Source organism: Engystomops pustulosus, chromosome 1 (genome assembly GCF_040894005.1).
Source record: "Engystomops pustulosus chromosome 1, aEngPut4.maternal, whole genome shotgun sequence".
NCBI classification, from domain to species: Eukaryota; Metazoa; Chordata; class Amphibia; order Anura; family Leptodactylidae; genus Engystomops; species Engystomops pustulosus.
The window spans coordinates 139,488,362-139,503,174 of record NC_092411.1 but is presented as its reverse complement, the minus strand read 5'-3'; the positions used below and the strand labels follow the sequence as shown (position 1 = coordinate 139,503,174).

The window sequence follows — 14,813 nt, the reverse complement described above, 5'->3', positions numbered from 1 at the left end:
AATACCATACCCCTTTAAGGAGGACAAACTAGTCTCTATTGGTAATATTCTACATACAACTTTGTGGAAAACGGAAACACATTAAAGATAGATGACCACATAAGACAACTCATGTAATGAAGGGTTTATTGCATATTATAGAAAAAAATTAAAAAAAAACACACAACTGGCAAAATTATAGAAGGTGGGCAATTTATCAACCACATGTTGAAAAAAAAAAAAAAAAAAAAAAGGCTAAAAATCTAATTAAATCAATACTTCATAGAGGAGAGTATATAATAAGAATAAGAGGCTACCCTTTGTTTCATACAAACAGATTTCTTGTAAGGAGTAGAATTACACTGTGCACAGTGTAAATTAAACAATGTGAAATCATGTTTAAAGTTATAGCAACAACTGCTGCTACTTACCGTACATATGTGACTCCAATTAATAATTTGTCTTATCACTTCGTTACCAAGATCATGTTTGAAGGTCTCCCTGTACACACTTGGCAGCTTGGAGAAAGGAATACCATTGCTGTGCTTCATGAACAGATCACGCAAGTTGCTCTGAATTATGGACAGGTTGGGATGGAAACTGCCAAGCAGAGGGGCTTTGCCAGATTGGGTCTCATTTGCTGAAATAGACCAATAGTACAGTTCTGTTTTATATTTATTATAGTAGAAAGCTGGTTGTAGTATACCTGACAATTGTGCTTTGGCCGCTTTCTGCCCATAATGGAAGTTTACAAGTTGGTATTTGTCACCAAGAAAACCAACTTTTTATTATGTTTTTTTTTTTTAATTAATTGGGGCATTGCTTTACATATTTGAGAAAAATATGAAAAGTGGTTGATTTTCCTTTAAAGGGGACCTACCACCACGATTCTACTTATAAAGGAAGAACGGGTGGTAGGTGGATGAATGGGACGTAAGGATAGCCCTTTTTGGGCTAATCCTTACGTCCCGGCTATCCTTTTGTAAACTTTAATGTCTTTATATGCAAATTTTTTTAAGCGGCACCTGGGGCGTGGAGTAGCCGGACGTGAGGCTACTAGTCGCGGCTACTCCACGCCCCAGTAGCCTCGTTCCTCCGCCTACCAGGTAATCTTCGGCGTGCAGCTCCTCGTAGCTGCGCGCTCTCGACCGAGTACCCGGGGTTCTGCGCATGCGCAGTAGAGCCGGCCTCGGAGCTACGGCCGCGCACCCCGATGGCCTGCGTTCTGCGCATGCCAACTGCGCACCGAAGATTACATGGTAGGCGGAGGAACGAGGCTACTGGGGCGTGGAATAGCCGCGACTAGTAGCCTCATGTTTGGCTACTCCACGCCCCAGTAGCCGCTTAAAAAAATTAGCATATAAAGACATTAAAGTTTACAAAAGGATAGCCGGGACGTAAGGATTAGCCTTACCTTTATAGGTAGAATCGTGGTGGTAGGTGCCCTTTAACAGGGAGCCTGTTTTCAGCTATTAAAAAGGTCTTCAACTGTGTATGGTGGTGTAAGAGTAGTCACTCCTATCTCCTAAACTAGATAACAGGACCTGTGATGACATGATAGGGAAGAGCCATAGTCCTATACGACTAACCAATTAAAAATTATGCTAATGAGACAGAAGGATCCTTTCCCACCTGCAATCATTATCAAAATGTAGTTCAACAAGAGATGGCCAAGTGTGAAGACTTGTAGCCATTGACACTTCACTGGAAAACATTGCCTACCTTGTAACTTCAAGCTTGACTTTCAAGAAGCTAGAGTCGGGAAGTGAGCAAGTTTTCCTTATCCCATCCCGGAAAACATATTTCCCAGTGGAACGTCAATGGCTACAAGTTTACCAATCATGCTCGGCTTGCAAGCATGTGAAAAGTCTCAGTAAGGAGAACTCTTACTACTTAACCTAGTCAAAAGACTCACTCACCTAAGCCAGTTCCCTTCACTGTACTGACAAGATGCAAAGACATAGAAACAGTGCTGTCTACAGTTGGAAATCTGTTTCTTCTGGAATAGATAAACTTGCTTGACTTTAACCCCGCATCATGTAATTAGACTTCTTGAAAGTCAGGCTTAATGGTAAGACAGCTGCCTAACAATGTAGCTAAAAGAGGCAATGTTTTCCTTGTCTCATCCAGGAAAATGTATTTGTTACTTGCTTACAAAGTTGGAAAAAGTACAGACCTCTAACTAATAAGCTTCTTACCATTAGAGTCTGTGGGTGGGGGAGGTACGCTATATTGGTGGACTTCTTTTTGAAATCTGGGTGGAAGACTTACTTTCTTTTCAAGCCTGTGTGTAGCAGAAAAAAAAAAAAATAAAGTTAAATCCCTATTTTTGATAAAAATGTAATGCCTCGATTATTGTGCTTACTAAATTTCCACCTAGAAAACAGGCCATATTCCAGAAGTTAGACTGACAGACTGCATTGTGAAGAAGATGACGTGGCAGCTTTAGTGTGCATTTTATTTCTAATGTTGTGTTGACCCATTACAATTTAACTCTCTCTTTGTGAGAGACTGCACATCCATTCACTTTGTATTCATTTTCTTTCAATGATAACTAACAGATCGCCACAAATTTTTCCATAGGGATTACCACACGAAATTGACAATAAAAGCATGGTAGTTATCTTTGTTATCAGATGTGACAAAAACAAAGCAGAAAACAGACGGATTTAGCAAATATGCATGCCAAGCCAGATCGCTAGTTAGACATGCATCAGCTAAACGGAAAAATAAAACTGCTACTGAAGCACGTGTGGATTGTTTAACTCTACAGATACATAGCCAGCCATACACTACACTAAATTAGACAGAATTCGATATCTGACACTGAACAATCATTCAGATATTGTACAGGTCTCTTATTAGTTGCACCTGCTTATTATTCTCATAATCAAGCAATACACTGATCTACTCTAACATTAATACCATCTGCTTGTGCCAGCTTCACCAGTACAATGAGGGTGTCTTGTGGTATGTGACAAAGGACATAAGCAGCATTTGTGAGGTGAAAGGAATCAGACTGGTTTTTCCAGCACGTCTCACAGATGTGTATTTAGATTAAGGTCTAGGGAATTTATAAGCCCGTTCAATACACCGAAATCTTTGCTAGGTTTCTTATACCAGTCCTGAACAATTAAGAGGCCACATCCTCACTTTCCTACCATGAAAGGCAGCTGAACATCAGGGAACTCAATGACTGTAGTGGTCACATCTTGTCAGCACAGAGTTACCACTGCAGCCAGTTTACCATGGCTCAGGAGGTTGCAGCGACAGGGGAATAAAAAAATTAAGCACTTTTTTATTACATTAGAAAATCTTCAAAGGAGAAATTTGTATCTTTGTGAAAACCAAGTAACCATCTAGTTATTTCTTTTTCTGCTGCTAGGTCACAGTCTAGCCGTCCTTGAACTTCATTTAACTGGCTAATGCATACCCAACTGGGAGTAATGTTATGTGCTACATCCGACATGCCATAGCTTTTAAACTTTACAATGCAAAAGTAGAAATCTGGGGAAGATCCAAAGAAACTCCCGTTGGTGTTTGTCCAGTTTCAGGGGAAACTTAATGCTCTTCAGTTTTCAGATGTGGTTTTCAAAGCTGTGTGGATCATAATGGGTGTTGAGATATAATTGCGAGGTGCTACTACTAAAAAAAACTGGTGCTTCTAAAAAACTGAACATGTAAACACACCCCGAAGTTCATAGGTGGAGGATCCAGCACCCTGCTCATTGTTTGTCTCCTTGGCTTTAGAATATGTATATTTGTATTCTATTTCCCTTGGATTTGGACCCCATGCTTGTAAATGCAACAAATTAATAAAGCCCAAATAATCCAATACTCCATTTACTTAAAAGAATGTTCTCACCGTGGGTTAGTAATAGCTGGGTACCTCTGCATCTGAACCTCTCGAGCTAGTCCAGATCCATAAACAGGAGCAGCATGTGTAGGAGTTAAATCAGTCAATGGCCTGCCACTCCAAACATTACCCTTTCCTTTCGTACCCAAAGGTATGGGTCTCCTTACAACTCTGTCTTGCTGTGGTGAAAAACCTGGTTTTCGAAGCATGGCTTTAGGCGTTCCTATAACAAAAAAGCTAGTTTAAATTGGTATACGAATGCCAAATTTAATTCTACTGGTTTATTTAACTGAAAAAGTAAAGCCAATTCAAGGCACCGCTAACCCCTTAACTCGTTACAAGATGCATGTCTGCCATGATGCCACTAAAGGGGACCTGGCAGGCACATCTTGAGTCAGGCAGTGTTCCTGAGCCAAGTCATACTGCCATATCCCCTTCCCCATCTGCCTCTATCCTCCTGTGTTTACCAGAGGACAGAGAAGGAAGGGGGTGTTTCAGCCCAACTCCGCTCAGGACCACCCATCTGACTCAATGCACATATGTGTGTTGTCATTTTTTCCAAGATGAGATGATGTTTTCAATGCTAGATTATGGAGTGCAGACTGTGGAGTTCATTTACAACTCAGAAGAGTCACTGACTAATTTCAATATCAACATGCAGAGCAACTCACTACAGTAAATGAAGTAGGACCTTTGGTTTGGGATGGGTGGGGTGGAGGCTAGATGTGCCTGACAAACTACCTATATGAAAAGCGCTCACATGCAAATTTTCCATATAATGCAATACTGTAGTATTGCAATACATGGTAGGAATGTACAGAAAAGAAGTAGTAAAAAATGAAAGAAACAAAAAAAATTCCCCTTCCACAGAACCGATATTAAAAAAAAAAAAAACTAAAAAAAAAAAAAAAAAGTGGGTATCGACATCCCAAGACACCCAATCTATCAACATAAAAAATTGTTATTTCCAGGGAGTGAATCCTATAACAGTAAATAGCACCCAAAATGTCCGATATGCAATTTTTTTGGCATTTTGCCACACGTGAAATATTAGGGACTATGAGACCCCTTTTGATCACTTTTTATTCAGTGGTAATAATGAAAACATAATCCTGTCCTGCAAAAAAAGGACTCCTTATGTATCTCTGTGCAAAAAAAACAAAACAAAAAAACAAAACCCCAAAACCCTTAAAATACAGATGGGGATAAACCCTCCAGCTCAACTGAGTTCAACAACAGTGTTTTGATATAACCTGATTTGACCCAAAAGGCAAACTGCTTAAACAACGCATTGGCTATAATTTTGCATTTCATTACAGTACCACCCTACCACAAAATTGCCAGTTTGTATTTTGCATCCCAACGTGCAAGAGAGACTGATATTGGCCCGGAAATGGTCCCCATAGAAGCCTATGGCTTCCTGCCGAAGTTTGGTGACCACACACACGTGTTTCACCGTACGATCCACAGGAAAGAGATAGAGCATACTCTATCTTTTCCTGTATGTACGGCCAGGGACCATGCCTTTAGCAGCGCTCATCCCTCCACCTCTACAACACGTGGCTGTATGTTCAGGCAAGCATACGCTTGTGTGAAAGAGGCCTATGGGTAAAACCTTGCAATAATTGACACTGTGGTTTTTCTCATGCAGCACATGGATGAGCTTTGTATAAATCACCATCACAGTACAGCAGGAAAGTATTCTTCTGTTATAGTAATTGTAAATGGTACAGAAGTTATTTACCAATATGTGTTATTGGGGCAGAATATTTTAATCTCATGTGGCAGTTTACTTGACCACCCGATTTCTTCTTTGAGCTTCTTTGGCGTGCAACAAGTTCTGCAATCTGGGCAGTTTCCTTGCACACCACAGCATGGCATGTTACCTGGAAAACAAGGGAAAAAACCTCACACTATTAAAGTCTAAAGGGTCTGTAACACAAATGGGAGGGTGGAAGCCTCAGCTGACCTGGCTCACAGGAAAGAGAATATGAAATCCAAATGAAAGTAAGTGAGGGAGCACTGTGGGGTTATTCACCCAAGGTGCACCTTGGGTGAATAAAGATCTTTTTTTCACGGAAGCGCTGCCTCACTCACCTTCATTTGAACAATATACAGGTGTACTAAAAGGCAGTACCCCAAAATACTGTGCATATATATGACTGACAAATAGGGCAAACATAAAATGTTACAATGTTAGGGCCCATGTTAAATGGGGGCCGTGCCTGGCAGTGGTGTTCATGTCCTACTCAATACCAACAGCATGTGCGCTATATGTGCACCCATAGGTGAACACCCATGAATGAAAGCAAAAACCATATAATCAGATTAATAAAAACAGAGGGCTCAATTATCTGGGCTTTCACAACAGTTTATCTTGCAAACTTCCAGGAATTTAACAAATTTCCCCCTTTACACCACTTCCACGCCAGGTGAGGATGGAGGGGCAGTGTGTTCCTGTCCCGAGTCCTCTGCATAGACCAGATGTATGCAAATCGGTGCTTACATCGTAAGCCATTGGATCTGGTCTAGAGCTCTACTACCTGTAACGTAGTGTCCCCTGGATCTATGGATATTGTTCATCAACTTTAAGTGCTATAAAGGTGGTTCCCATTGAAGTTGAACAACATAACAATCATGGCATCACACTGAATGATGTACAATGTATACAGTGTACCAATGCACATTACCTCGCCAGTTCGGCCAATATCCATCCTTACAACAGTTGGAATAGCTTTAAGGAATGCATCCAGTGTGTGAAATCCCATTTCTTTAAAAGGAATCCATTCTCCAGTGAGAGCCTTATATTCATTTTGAACACGATGCAAAGCTACACCATTTTTGTTGGACTGCAAGACTGCTCTCAGCATTTTGGCAACAAGCTCCTTTTCTGGTTCCAACATTTTTGCTAAAGAAAAACAAAAAGAAAAAACTAACATCTTTGAACAAAAACCCATTACAGTATGAAATTAGAAAACAAGTGGTCACAGAACGTGTGTATCGCCATCAGAGGTCGCAATAAATTATTTTTTCAGCAGACTGAAAATACTCCTCTTAGCATTTTTGAAAAGTATTTTGTACTCGAAGAGGAGCACAAAATTGAAAAAAGAAAAAAAAAAAAAAAAATCCTACATGGAAAGCGATTTCTTTAACTTGTTTTATCTTAGAATTAAATAACTTGCTGATAGGGGTCTCAGTGATGAAACCCCCGAAAATCACGAGAATGAGGGGTTCCAGGTACCTCCGTCGGACCCTTCGTCACTCCCTGAGATTAATGGAGCAGACGGCTGCGCATGACTGATCAGCAAGTTAACTTTCAAGGGAAAACCCCTTTATATAATATAACATATTACCTTTTGAAGGCCCCTAAACCAAAGTACAGCCCATGACCCAATTGCTATTATAAAAGCACAGACAAAATGAAAGAGGCCAATGGGATCTCTGTCGAGAGGGACCCTCTAGACCAGTGATGGCGAACCTTTTGGAGACAGAGTGCCCAACCTACAACCTACTACCTACGTTTGTGTCGCAAAGTACCAACATGACAATTAAAGCAGTAACCTATTGATCCCAGTTGTATCACAAGTTTCAACCATATTTGCTACCTGAGGACACAAATACAATAGAAAGAAAATGGAGAAATCTGGATTATAGCTTCCTTCCAGGGTCCCCTGAAGAGGAAGAATCAGGGGACCCAGAGCAGGAGCTCCAATTATAATCCGTCTGTGTCCACACCTTCTCGCTTCTTGTGTAGTCCTTACAGCCAAGGAGATGTCAGTTTAAAATAGCACTGAGAGTAGCACTCAAGCTTTCCTCATTCGATCCAAGACAGCCATGGGTCTTGGATTGCAGGAGGAAGGCTTGAGTCACTTCTAGCAAATTCTGTGCTGGGGTGAAGGCCTGGGTGTCCACAGAAATGCCTCCGAGTGCCGCCTCTGGCCCGCGTACCATAGGTTCGCCACCACTGCTGTAGAGTATAGAAATTTATCTGTCCGCTTACATTAGAGAACATTTTTTCATATATTAGATGTGAACCAGTTTAATAGTCTCCGGGATGTGACATGCATCTTGTAGATTTACAATACAAAAAGTCCCTGCTTTCCAGAGAAACAGCAGCGCCAAAATATAGTCATGATCACAGTGGAGAAGATGTACCATAAGCACAATACTTGGAATCCTATCCTGAACAATGAAGTAATCGGTTCACTGCTCATCTGAAACCGCACATTGTTGGTAATGAATGATGATGCAGAAGGTGAAAGGACTTGGGCTTAGTGTGAGAGCAAAAGAGTAGTACAGGAAGTAGGAAAGAGGGGTTAAATTCAGACCCAATTCTTCTCACAGGTTTCTCATAGCATCTGCCTGTAGTTTGACCGCTTCTAAGCACTGAATTGTAAGGGAGAGTCAGCGCCACCTGCTGGCAGAGCATACTTCCTCCTCTCCTCAGTGATAGCAGCACATGCCAACAGCCCTCCTGCTGTGACGGGTCCCCGCTATGGAACACAGCTCAGAGCCTTCCCCTCCACTGCTATGGCTGAACTCTTGTATAGACTTGTGGACACCATTTTTCTCATGATGAAAGACTCCGCAGATCTGTACTATCGGGCAATGATATGGCAAATCTTTTAAGAATAATAACGTTCTTTACTGACCTACCATTGGCTGTAAGTAAAAAGCTTTATTATTGGATGTATTGGGCAGCAGCACTACTGCTCTGCTAATTCTTAGCCTCAAGATCATATTCAGAGAGTGGCGCAGCGGTAACGTATACAATGAATGAGCCAATATCACTTCTGTTCCAACAGGACCATAAACATGAAGGACCCACACTGCTGGGATGCCAAGCACTGGGGGTAGGAAGCCTAAACTGCTCCCTCCAAGCAAATAGCCAAGTGCTCTCTCCGCCATATACTTGATTGATGCTGCAGCCGCCCACTGGACAGACATTGATAACAGGTAACCAGTTTGTAGGATGAACACCACAAGTGCCACATTGTCCCCTTTCCCTAAAAATGAAAATCTACAGGCAATCCCCGGATTATGTACAAGATTGGTTCTGTTGGTTTGTTCTTAAATTGAATTCGTAGGCAAGTCGGAACTGTACATTCTATAATTGTAGCCCCAGCCAAATTTTTTTTTTGGTCTCTGTGACAATTGGATTTTAAAAATGTTGGATTCTCATAAGAACCAGGATTAACAATAAAGCTTAACCTCTTAAGGACACAGCCATTTTGAAGCTTAAGGCTCAGTCCCATTTTTTGGATTCTGACTTGCGTCTCTTTATATGTTTATAACTTTTGAACACTTACTTATCAAAGCGATCCTGAGATTGTTTTTTCTCCACATGTTGTACTTCATTTTAGTGGTAAATTTTGGCTGATAAGTTTTGCGTTTATTTACAAAAAAAAACAAAAAAAAAAAAAAAAAAACGGAAGGAGCGCCCTGCAGTTGGTATCTCCTATTGTTAGGAACTTTTTTTGAGGTCACAAGTAGATAAGCATAAATTCTGTACTGGATTTTTGACTTTTTTTTTTTTCGTGTTCACCGTATAACCATGTTATCTTTATTCTATGGGTCGATACGATTATGAGGATACCTAACATGAATATTTTTTTTAGGTTTACTAAATTTGCCAAAAAAACCCCGAATGTAGGGAAAATCTATCATTTTTGCATCGCCGTCTTCCAAGTGGCATAGCATTTTTACTTTTTTGGCTACGGAGCTGGTTGATGGCTTGTTTTTTGCGGGACATGTTGTACTTTGCAAGAGTATCATTCTGGAGTACGGATTCAATAGGTAAAAATCATAATTTATGGCAGGTTTTTAAGGTTTTTTTTGCGGAGTTCATCGTACGGGTTCAATAACTATTTAATTTTATTCTACAGTGTTGAAGTGGTAGGTGTAAGACAGGAATACTGAGCACCGGCTCAGGGTGAGCTGGTGCTTATTTTTGTTAGTGTCTTAAACCGCTGCATCGTGGTTTAAGACACTTTTTAAACTTTATAGCCGAAGTTTCACCTATAGAGATGGCGGCTCTCTGTTCATGGAACTTCACATGCATGGTGTGAAGGGAAAGGGATCTGCAACGCGGCAGCGATATAAAGTAATGCGACGGGAGTAGGGGTGCACCGATACCAGTACTGAGATACGATATTTGGAAAAGTATCAGGATACTCAATACCAATACGATACTTTTCATACAAAGAAAAAAAAACACTATCCAAATGAAAAATGTTTGCTTAGTTTTTGCATCACCAACTTCCTAAAGTCTTAACTGTTTTAGTTTTCCATTGACTGAGCTAGTTAAGGGATTTCTTTGTTTGCATCATGTGCTGTTAATCTTCCTTTCAACCATTCAGGGGTTTTTTAAATACAAATACCATATAAGGGCATTTTAGTAAATTTGTTTTGAACAAATTGAACGTTTCTTAATTCTGTCCCAGGACGGGACTAGAAGTACAGAACTAGTATTTCAAAGTGAAGGTTTTATCACCAGGACTCTCAGCTGCAGCTTCTTCAGGGCCAGTTTCAGGTCCAGGGCTGAACAGGTTGAAGATCTGTCACCAGCATTTTACCCCCCAAACCAACAATGCCTGTTGGTAAAGGGTTACAAGTATGCCCCATATCATCTAAAATTAGCTGCCAGTGACACACTGGACCTCAATAAAATAAATTTTTCCCGATATGCAAATAAGCATATTGGACTCTTGTTCAAGATACGATTTGTTATTTCCCCCCAGCTGTCAGTCAATGACACCCCCCTTATTTTGACTAACAGCTCTGTCTCTTGAAATCTTGTTACTAATCGACAGGTCTCACAAGGACATGCTGCTGCATGGAACTAGTACTAAGGGACCATCTGCCAAAATTTAACTACAGATATATAAAAATCTGTCTACTTATAAAAAATATTGTATCAATTTATTTTACACTGTGCCTTGTGTTACATTCATGTCATGTGATCAGGGATGTCATCTAAGGTCATTTTCATCCTATAATTTGCCATATCTACCTCATGTATGTATCTGATCACAGATCTGAAATCATAGAAAACTGTATGGACGATGGAGAGGAGTAGAAGTCCATGGAGGCTGCTGTGATTTTATGTAATCAGATACATACTTGGAGTACATTTTGCAAATGTAAATGGTAAGTGACAGCACCCGTGTCACATGACATGAAGTGCTGACTAGTAAAAAGACATATGGCATGTGGAGGAGGAGCCCGCCAAGCAGGACATGCCCCCTCTGATACCTGATAATCCAACAAAAAGTAGCTAAAAGAAGAGTGGCATTTAGGTAATATAACTCTAGCTGTATTTGTGAAAATGTGGCGTCAACGTTCCCTTTAAACTTTTCCTGCAGTGTTTTACCCATGGCATCTTAGAAATGCTTATTACCACTGATATGACCTCTGCAGCTTCTTCATGGTGACTGGTCAGTTTAACTTTTTCACACCAAATCCAGACCTCCCTGACGCTAGGCACAAAGAAGCACAATAAGCCACACAGGTCCAACTCCGGGGTGAGTGGGTTAAACTTCTCCTGCAATGCTTTATCACAGCATTGGCAGCCTTCACTTATGACCACAGCCTGGCCGCAGTATTATCATGGTGATGAGCGGGTAAACTGTCATGCATCCAGGGGCCCAGGGCTGGAGAGGTCAGTGGGATGTGATCAGTGCAACATTGTTATTTACAGTTACCTCAAGCACCACAGAACAGAATCATCTGGCTTGTGTCTCCACTCATTGCCCCACACTCACACACAGCATGTAATGTGTTCCTGCTCTCTGACTGGTGGAGCAATGATCACATACTCAGGATTTAAACAAAAGGAAATCCTAGGCTGAACCGTTTTGCCCCTTTTAAAACCAAAAGGGTATAGAAATTCTGAAGCATTGTGCAACCTTAGACAGGAGCATATGCTTTGATCGCATCACTTGAAGCGTTCAGGTGGCAGGCTGACCAATAGGAGAGAAAAGTCTCATGTCAATAGTAGGAGAAATGTTCCAAGGACATTTAGGTGAATACAGCGAGTGCTCATCCCCCTTATCAGCCGGAAGCCTGTTGGAATGCAGGAAGTCACACCAAGTGCTGCCAGTGGGTCGCATGAACTATAGCTCACGTGGGAGGCAAATAAACTTTACCAGGATACAGTATGATATGGATGACACCATTAAGGTCTTATATTTGCCCTGGTTAGTGACCAACCCCTTTAACTTGATTATAACTGGACTTTGTTAAATTACTATAATGTAGCAAAAAGAAGCATATAACCTGGCTAGGTGGCTGACGTGCAAAAATGGGACAAGTTGGCGGCCGCTTGGATTTCTATGGAAACTACGCTCGGATGACCACACACCATGTGCAGGGGTCTTAGATGTTCTGTGTTTAGGGGACCAAGTAATCATAACTGCCTCCATAGAGGTTTACTTCTTCAGTCACTGAGGCTCTTGTAAATTGTTATACTAAAACAACCATTAAAAAATAAATATTATTTATCAGTTTACAGAGCCTATGGAGGACTTATTTTGGACATGTTTGAGTAGTTTTTCCCCTCAAAACCATTATAAAAATTATATTATCAAGACTAGCACGTCCTACATAAGATATATCTCACATCTGTCAAAGAAAAATGTACTTCATAGTATCATAGTTTATACGGTTGAAAAAAAAAAAAAAAAAAACATGTCCATCAAGTTCAAACACAGAAGGGAAGGGATTGGATACGGAAGGGAACTTAGGGGAAATAATTCTATATAACATAACCATCATGTTTTTAAGGTGTAAAAAGGCATCTCGCCCCTGCTGTGACCAGCGCTATTCCACAGATTGACAATTCTCATAGCAAAAAAGCCCTGTCACCTCTGATGATTAAACCTTGTTTTCACCAGATGGACACAGTACCCCTTGTCTTTTGATTTGATCTGGAACAACTTTCCACCATATTTTTTGTATGGACCATTCATATATTTATATAAATTAATCGCGTCCCTTTGTAGTCATCCCTTTTCCAGCTAAATAAATCTATTTATAAATCTAATAACTCATAACCGAGACCCTCCATACCCCTTATTTTTGTGGCTCTTCGTTTCACCCCCACCAGCATCCTTTTTATGAAAACTTAATTCATTAAAGGTCATGTTCCCAACATATGCTTTGTTATTTTCTTGTTTAAATGCTGGTGACCGAGTATTTCTGGCGATCAATACGATCCTGCAAAGTAGGAGAATATCACCACTCTGCTGTGTAATGCAGTGCCGCACCTCCACCCCTGCCGGGCCAGCTTGCGGTTCCACCAGAAGGTTATGCGACCAGAGCTCAGGGCACATGACACTCTACAGTGGCTGTGGGCAGAGCGGTGAGTAGCTCTGCACACACACAGTGATCAACAGGATAGAGCGGTCTATATGACAGCATGATCCTGTACTTTGACAGGGACTGATATGGTCAGTCCCTGCCACGGCAGACAGTGATACAGTGAGAGGTTTCAATACCACTGTTATCTGGGATCTACACAAGAAAATTAGGGAACACATATAATGAGTTCCTTGCTCCTGTAGAAAACATTTTTATTAAAAAAAAAAAAAAAAAAAATTATAAAAAGGCACCACTTTTTTAATACATTGTGTAATATTACTCTAATTGTCTACCAATGCTAAATTCACACGTCCCCCCCATAGACAGCTATGGCTGCACGGTGCGACACAGTACTGCTCCGTACATGGGAAAAGATAGGACATATTCGCTATGCATCCCTCCTCTCCATCACGGTGAACGTATGCTACGTTTGCGTGAATGCAGCCTAAGGCAAAGAAAATGAGTAACAATTTTCTTGTATAAATAGACATATATTAACCATCTACACCTTTGTATTACTGAAAATTTCTTACTCAGCTAAAAATACCCCTCAAACTGTGAGAGGAGTATTATTAGCCTTTTTGAAAAATGTTAGTGTGGCCTGACGCCCAATATATCTTTTTAAATAAAGGGGTATTCCCAAATATATACCTTTCTTCAATTGCATGTTATTAAAAATGTACTGAAGATAATTTCCCACAAATGTAGTCACGGTGTCCCTTAGAAACAGAATAGTTGTCCTTAGATATGACCACCACTATTGAGGCGCCCAACCACCTGGACTCATTGTTCATTATCACAGGACGGCTGTGGGACATAAAGTAACTCCATTTCATACTAGACAACAATAATTTTTTGTGCAATTTCTCCAACAGAGGTGATCGTATCCAGTGACAGCTGTCCTCAGTTTCTAAGGGACCAAAGGGCTACATTTACGGGAAATTATCTTCACACAGAATTTATTTTTTTAATAACATTCAATTGAAGAAATGTATTTATACGGCAGATGGCTTTAATTAAATATAAATATCCAAAAGAGAATACCCCTTTAACCCCTTAACGCTCTGCGACGTAGCTCTACGGCGCAGAGGTATAAGGGATGTATGAAGAGGGCTCACGGGCTGAGTCCTCTTCATACAGAGGTGGGGGTTTTTGCATTTTGCACAAAACCCCCACCGCTAATAACCGCGGTCGGTGCTTGCACCGATCGCGGCTATTAACCCTCTAAACGCCGCCCGCAAAGTCGCGGGCGGCGTTTAAAAGACGGCGGCGCGCGGGCGCCGCCATCTTTTTTTCGATCGCCACGCCCCCGAACGTCATCGGGGGGCGGCGATCGGTTACCATGGTAGCCTCGGGTCTTCTCTTGACACGAGGCTACATGGTTTATGCAGGTTCGTTACAATGAGCCAGTGGCTCATTGTAATGTAAGACCTGCAAAAACGCCATATATTGCAATACTGTAGTATTGCAGTATATGGTAGGAGCGATCTGATCATCTAGGGTTATTGTACCCTAGATGGTCTAAAAAATAGTGAAAAAAAAAAGAAAAAAAAAAGTTTAAAAGATAAAAAAAATTAATAAAATATTAAAAGTTCAAATCACCCCCCTTTCCCTAGAA

The 14,813-nt window shown here is 40.9% G+C and overlaps 1 protein-coding gene across 1 annotated transcript in view; it reads right to left on the bottom strand.

The window, feature by feature from the left end:
* TDRD7 (tudor domain containing 7) overlaps positions 1 to 14,813 on the bottom strand; it is a 32,595-nt gene that overhangs the window by 14,564 nt on the left and 3,218 nt on the right. Inside the window, exons 2-6 of the mRNA XM_072154623.1 lie at positions 6,526 to 6,743; positions 5,580 to 5,721; positions 3,845 to 4,058; positions 2,178 to 2,263; positions 411 to 619 (exon numbers count right to left, since the gene is read on the bottom strand). Coding sequence (XP_072010724.1) covers positions 411 to 619; positions 2,178 to 2,263; positions 3,845 to 4,058; positions 5,580 to 5,721; positions 6,526 to 6,738 — 864 coding nt within the window. The 5' untranslated portion in view covers positions 6,739 to 6,743. The remainder of the gene's footprint in view (positions 1 to 410; positions 620 to 2,177; positions 2,264 to 3,844; positions 4,059 to 5,579; positions 5,722 to 6,525; positions 6,744 to 14,813) is intronic.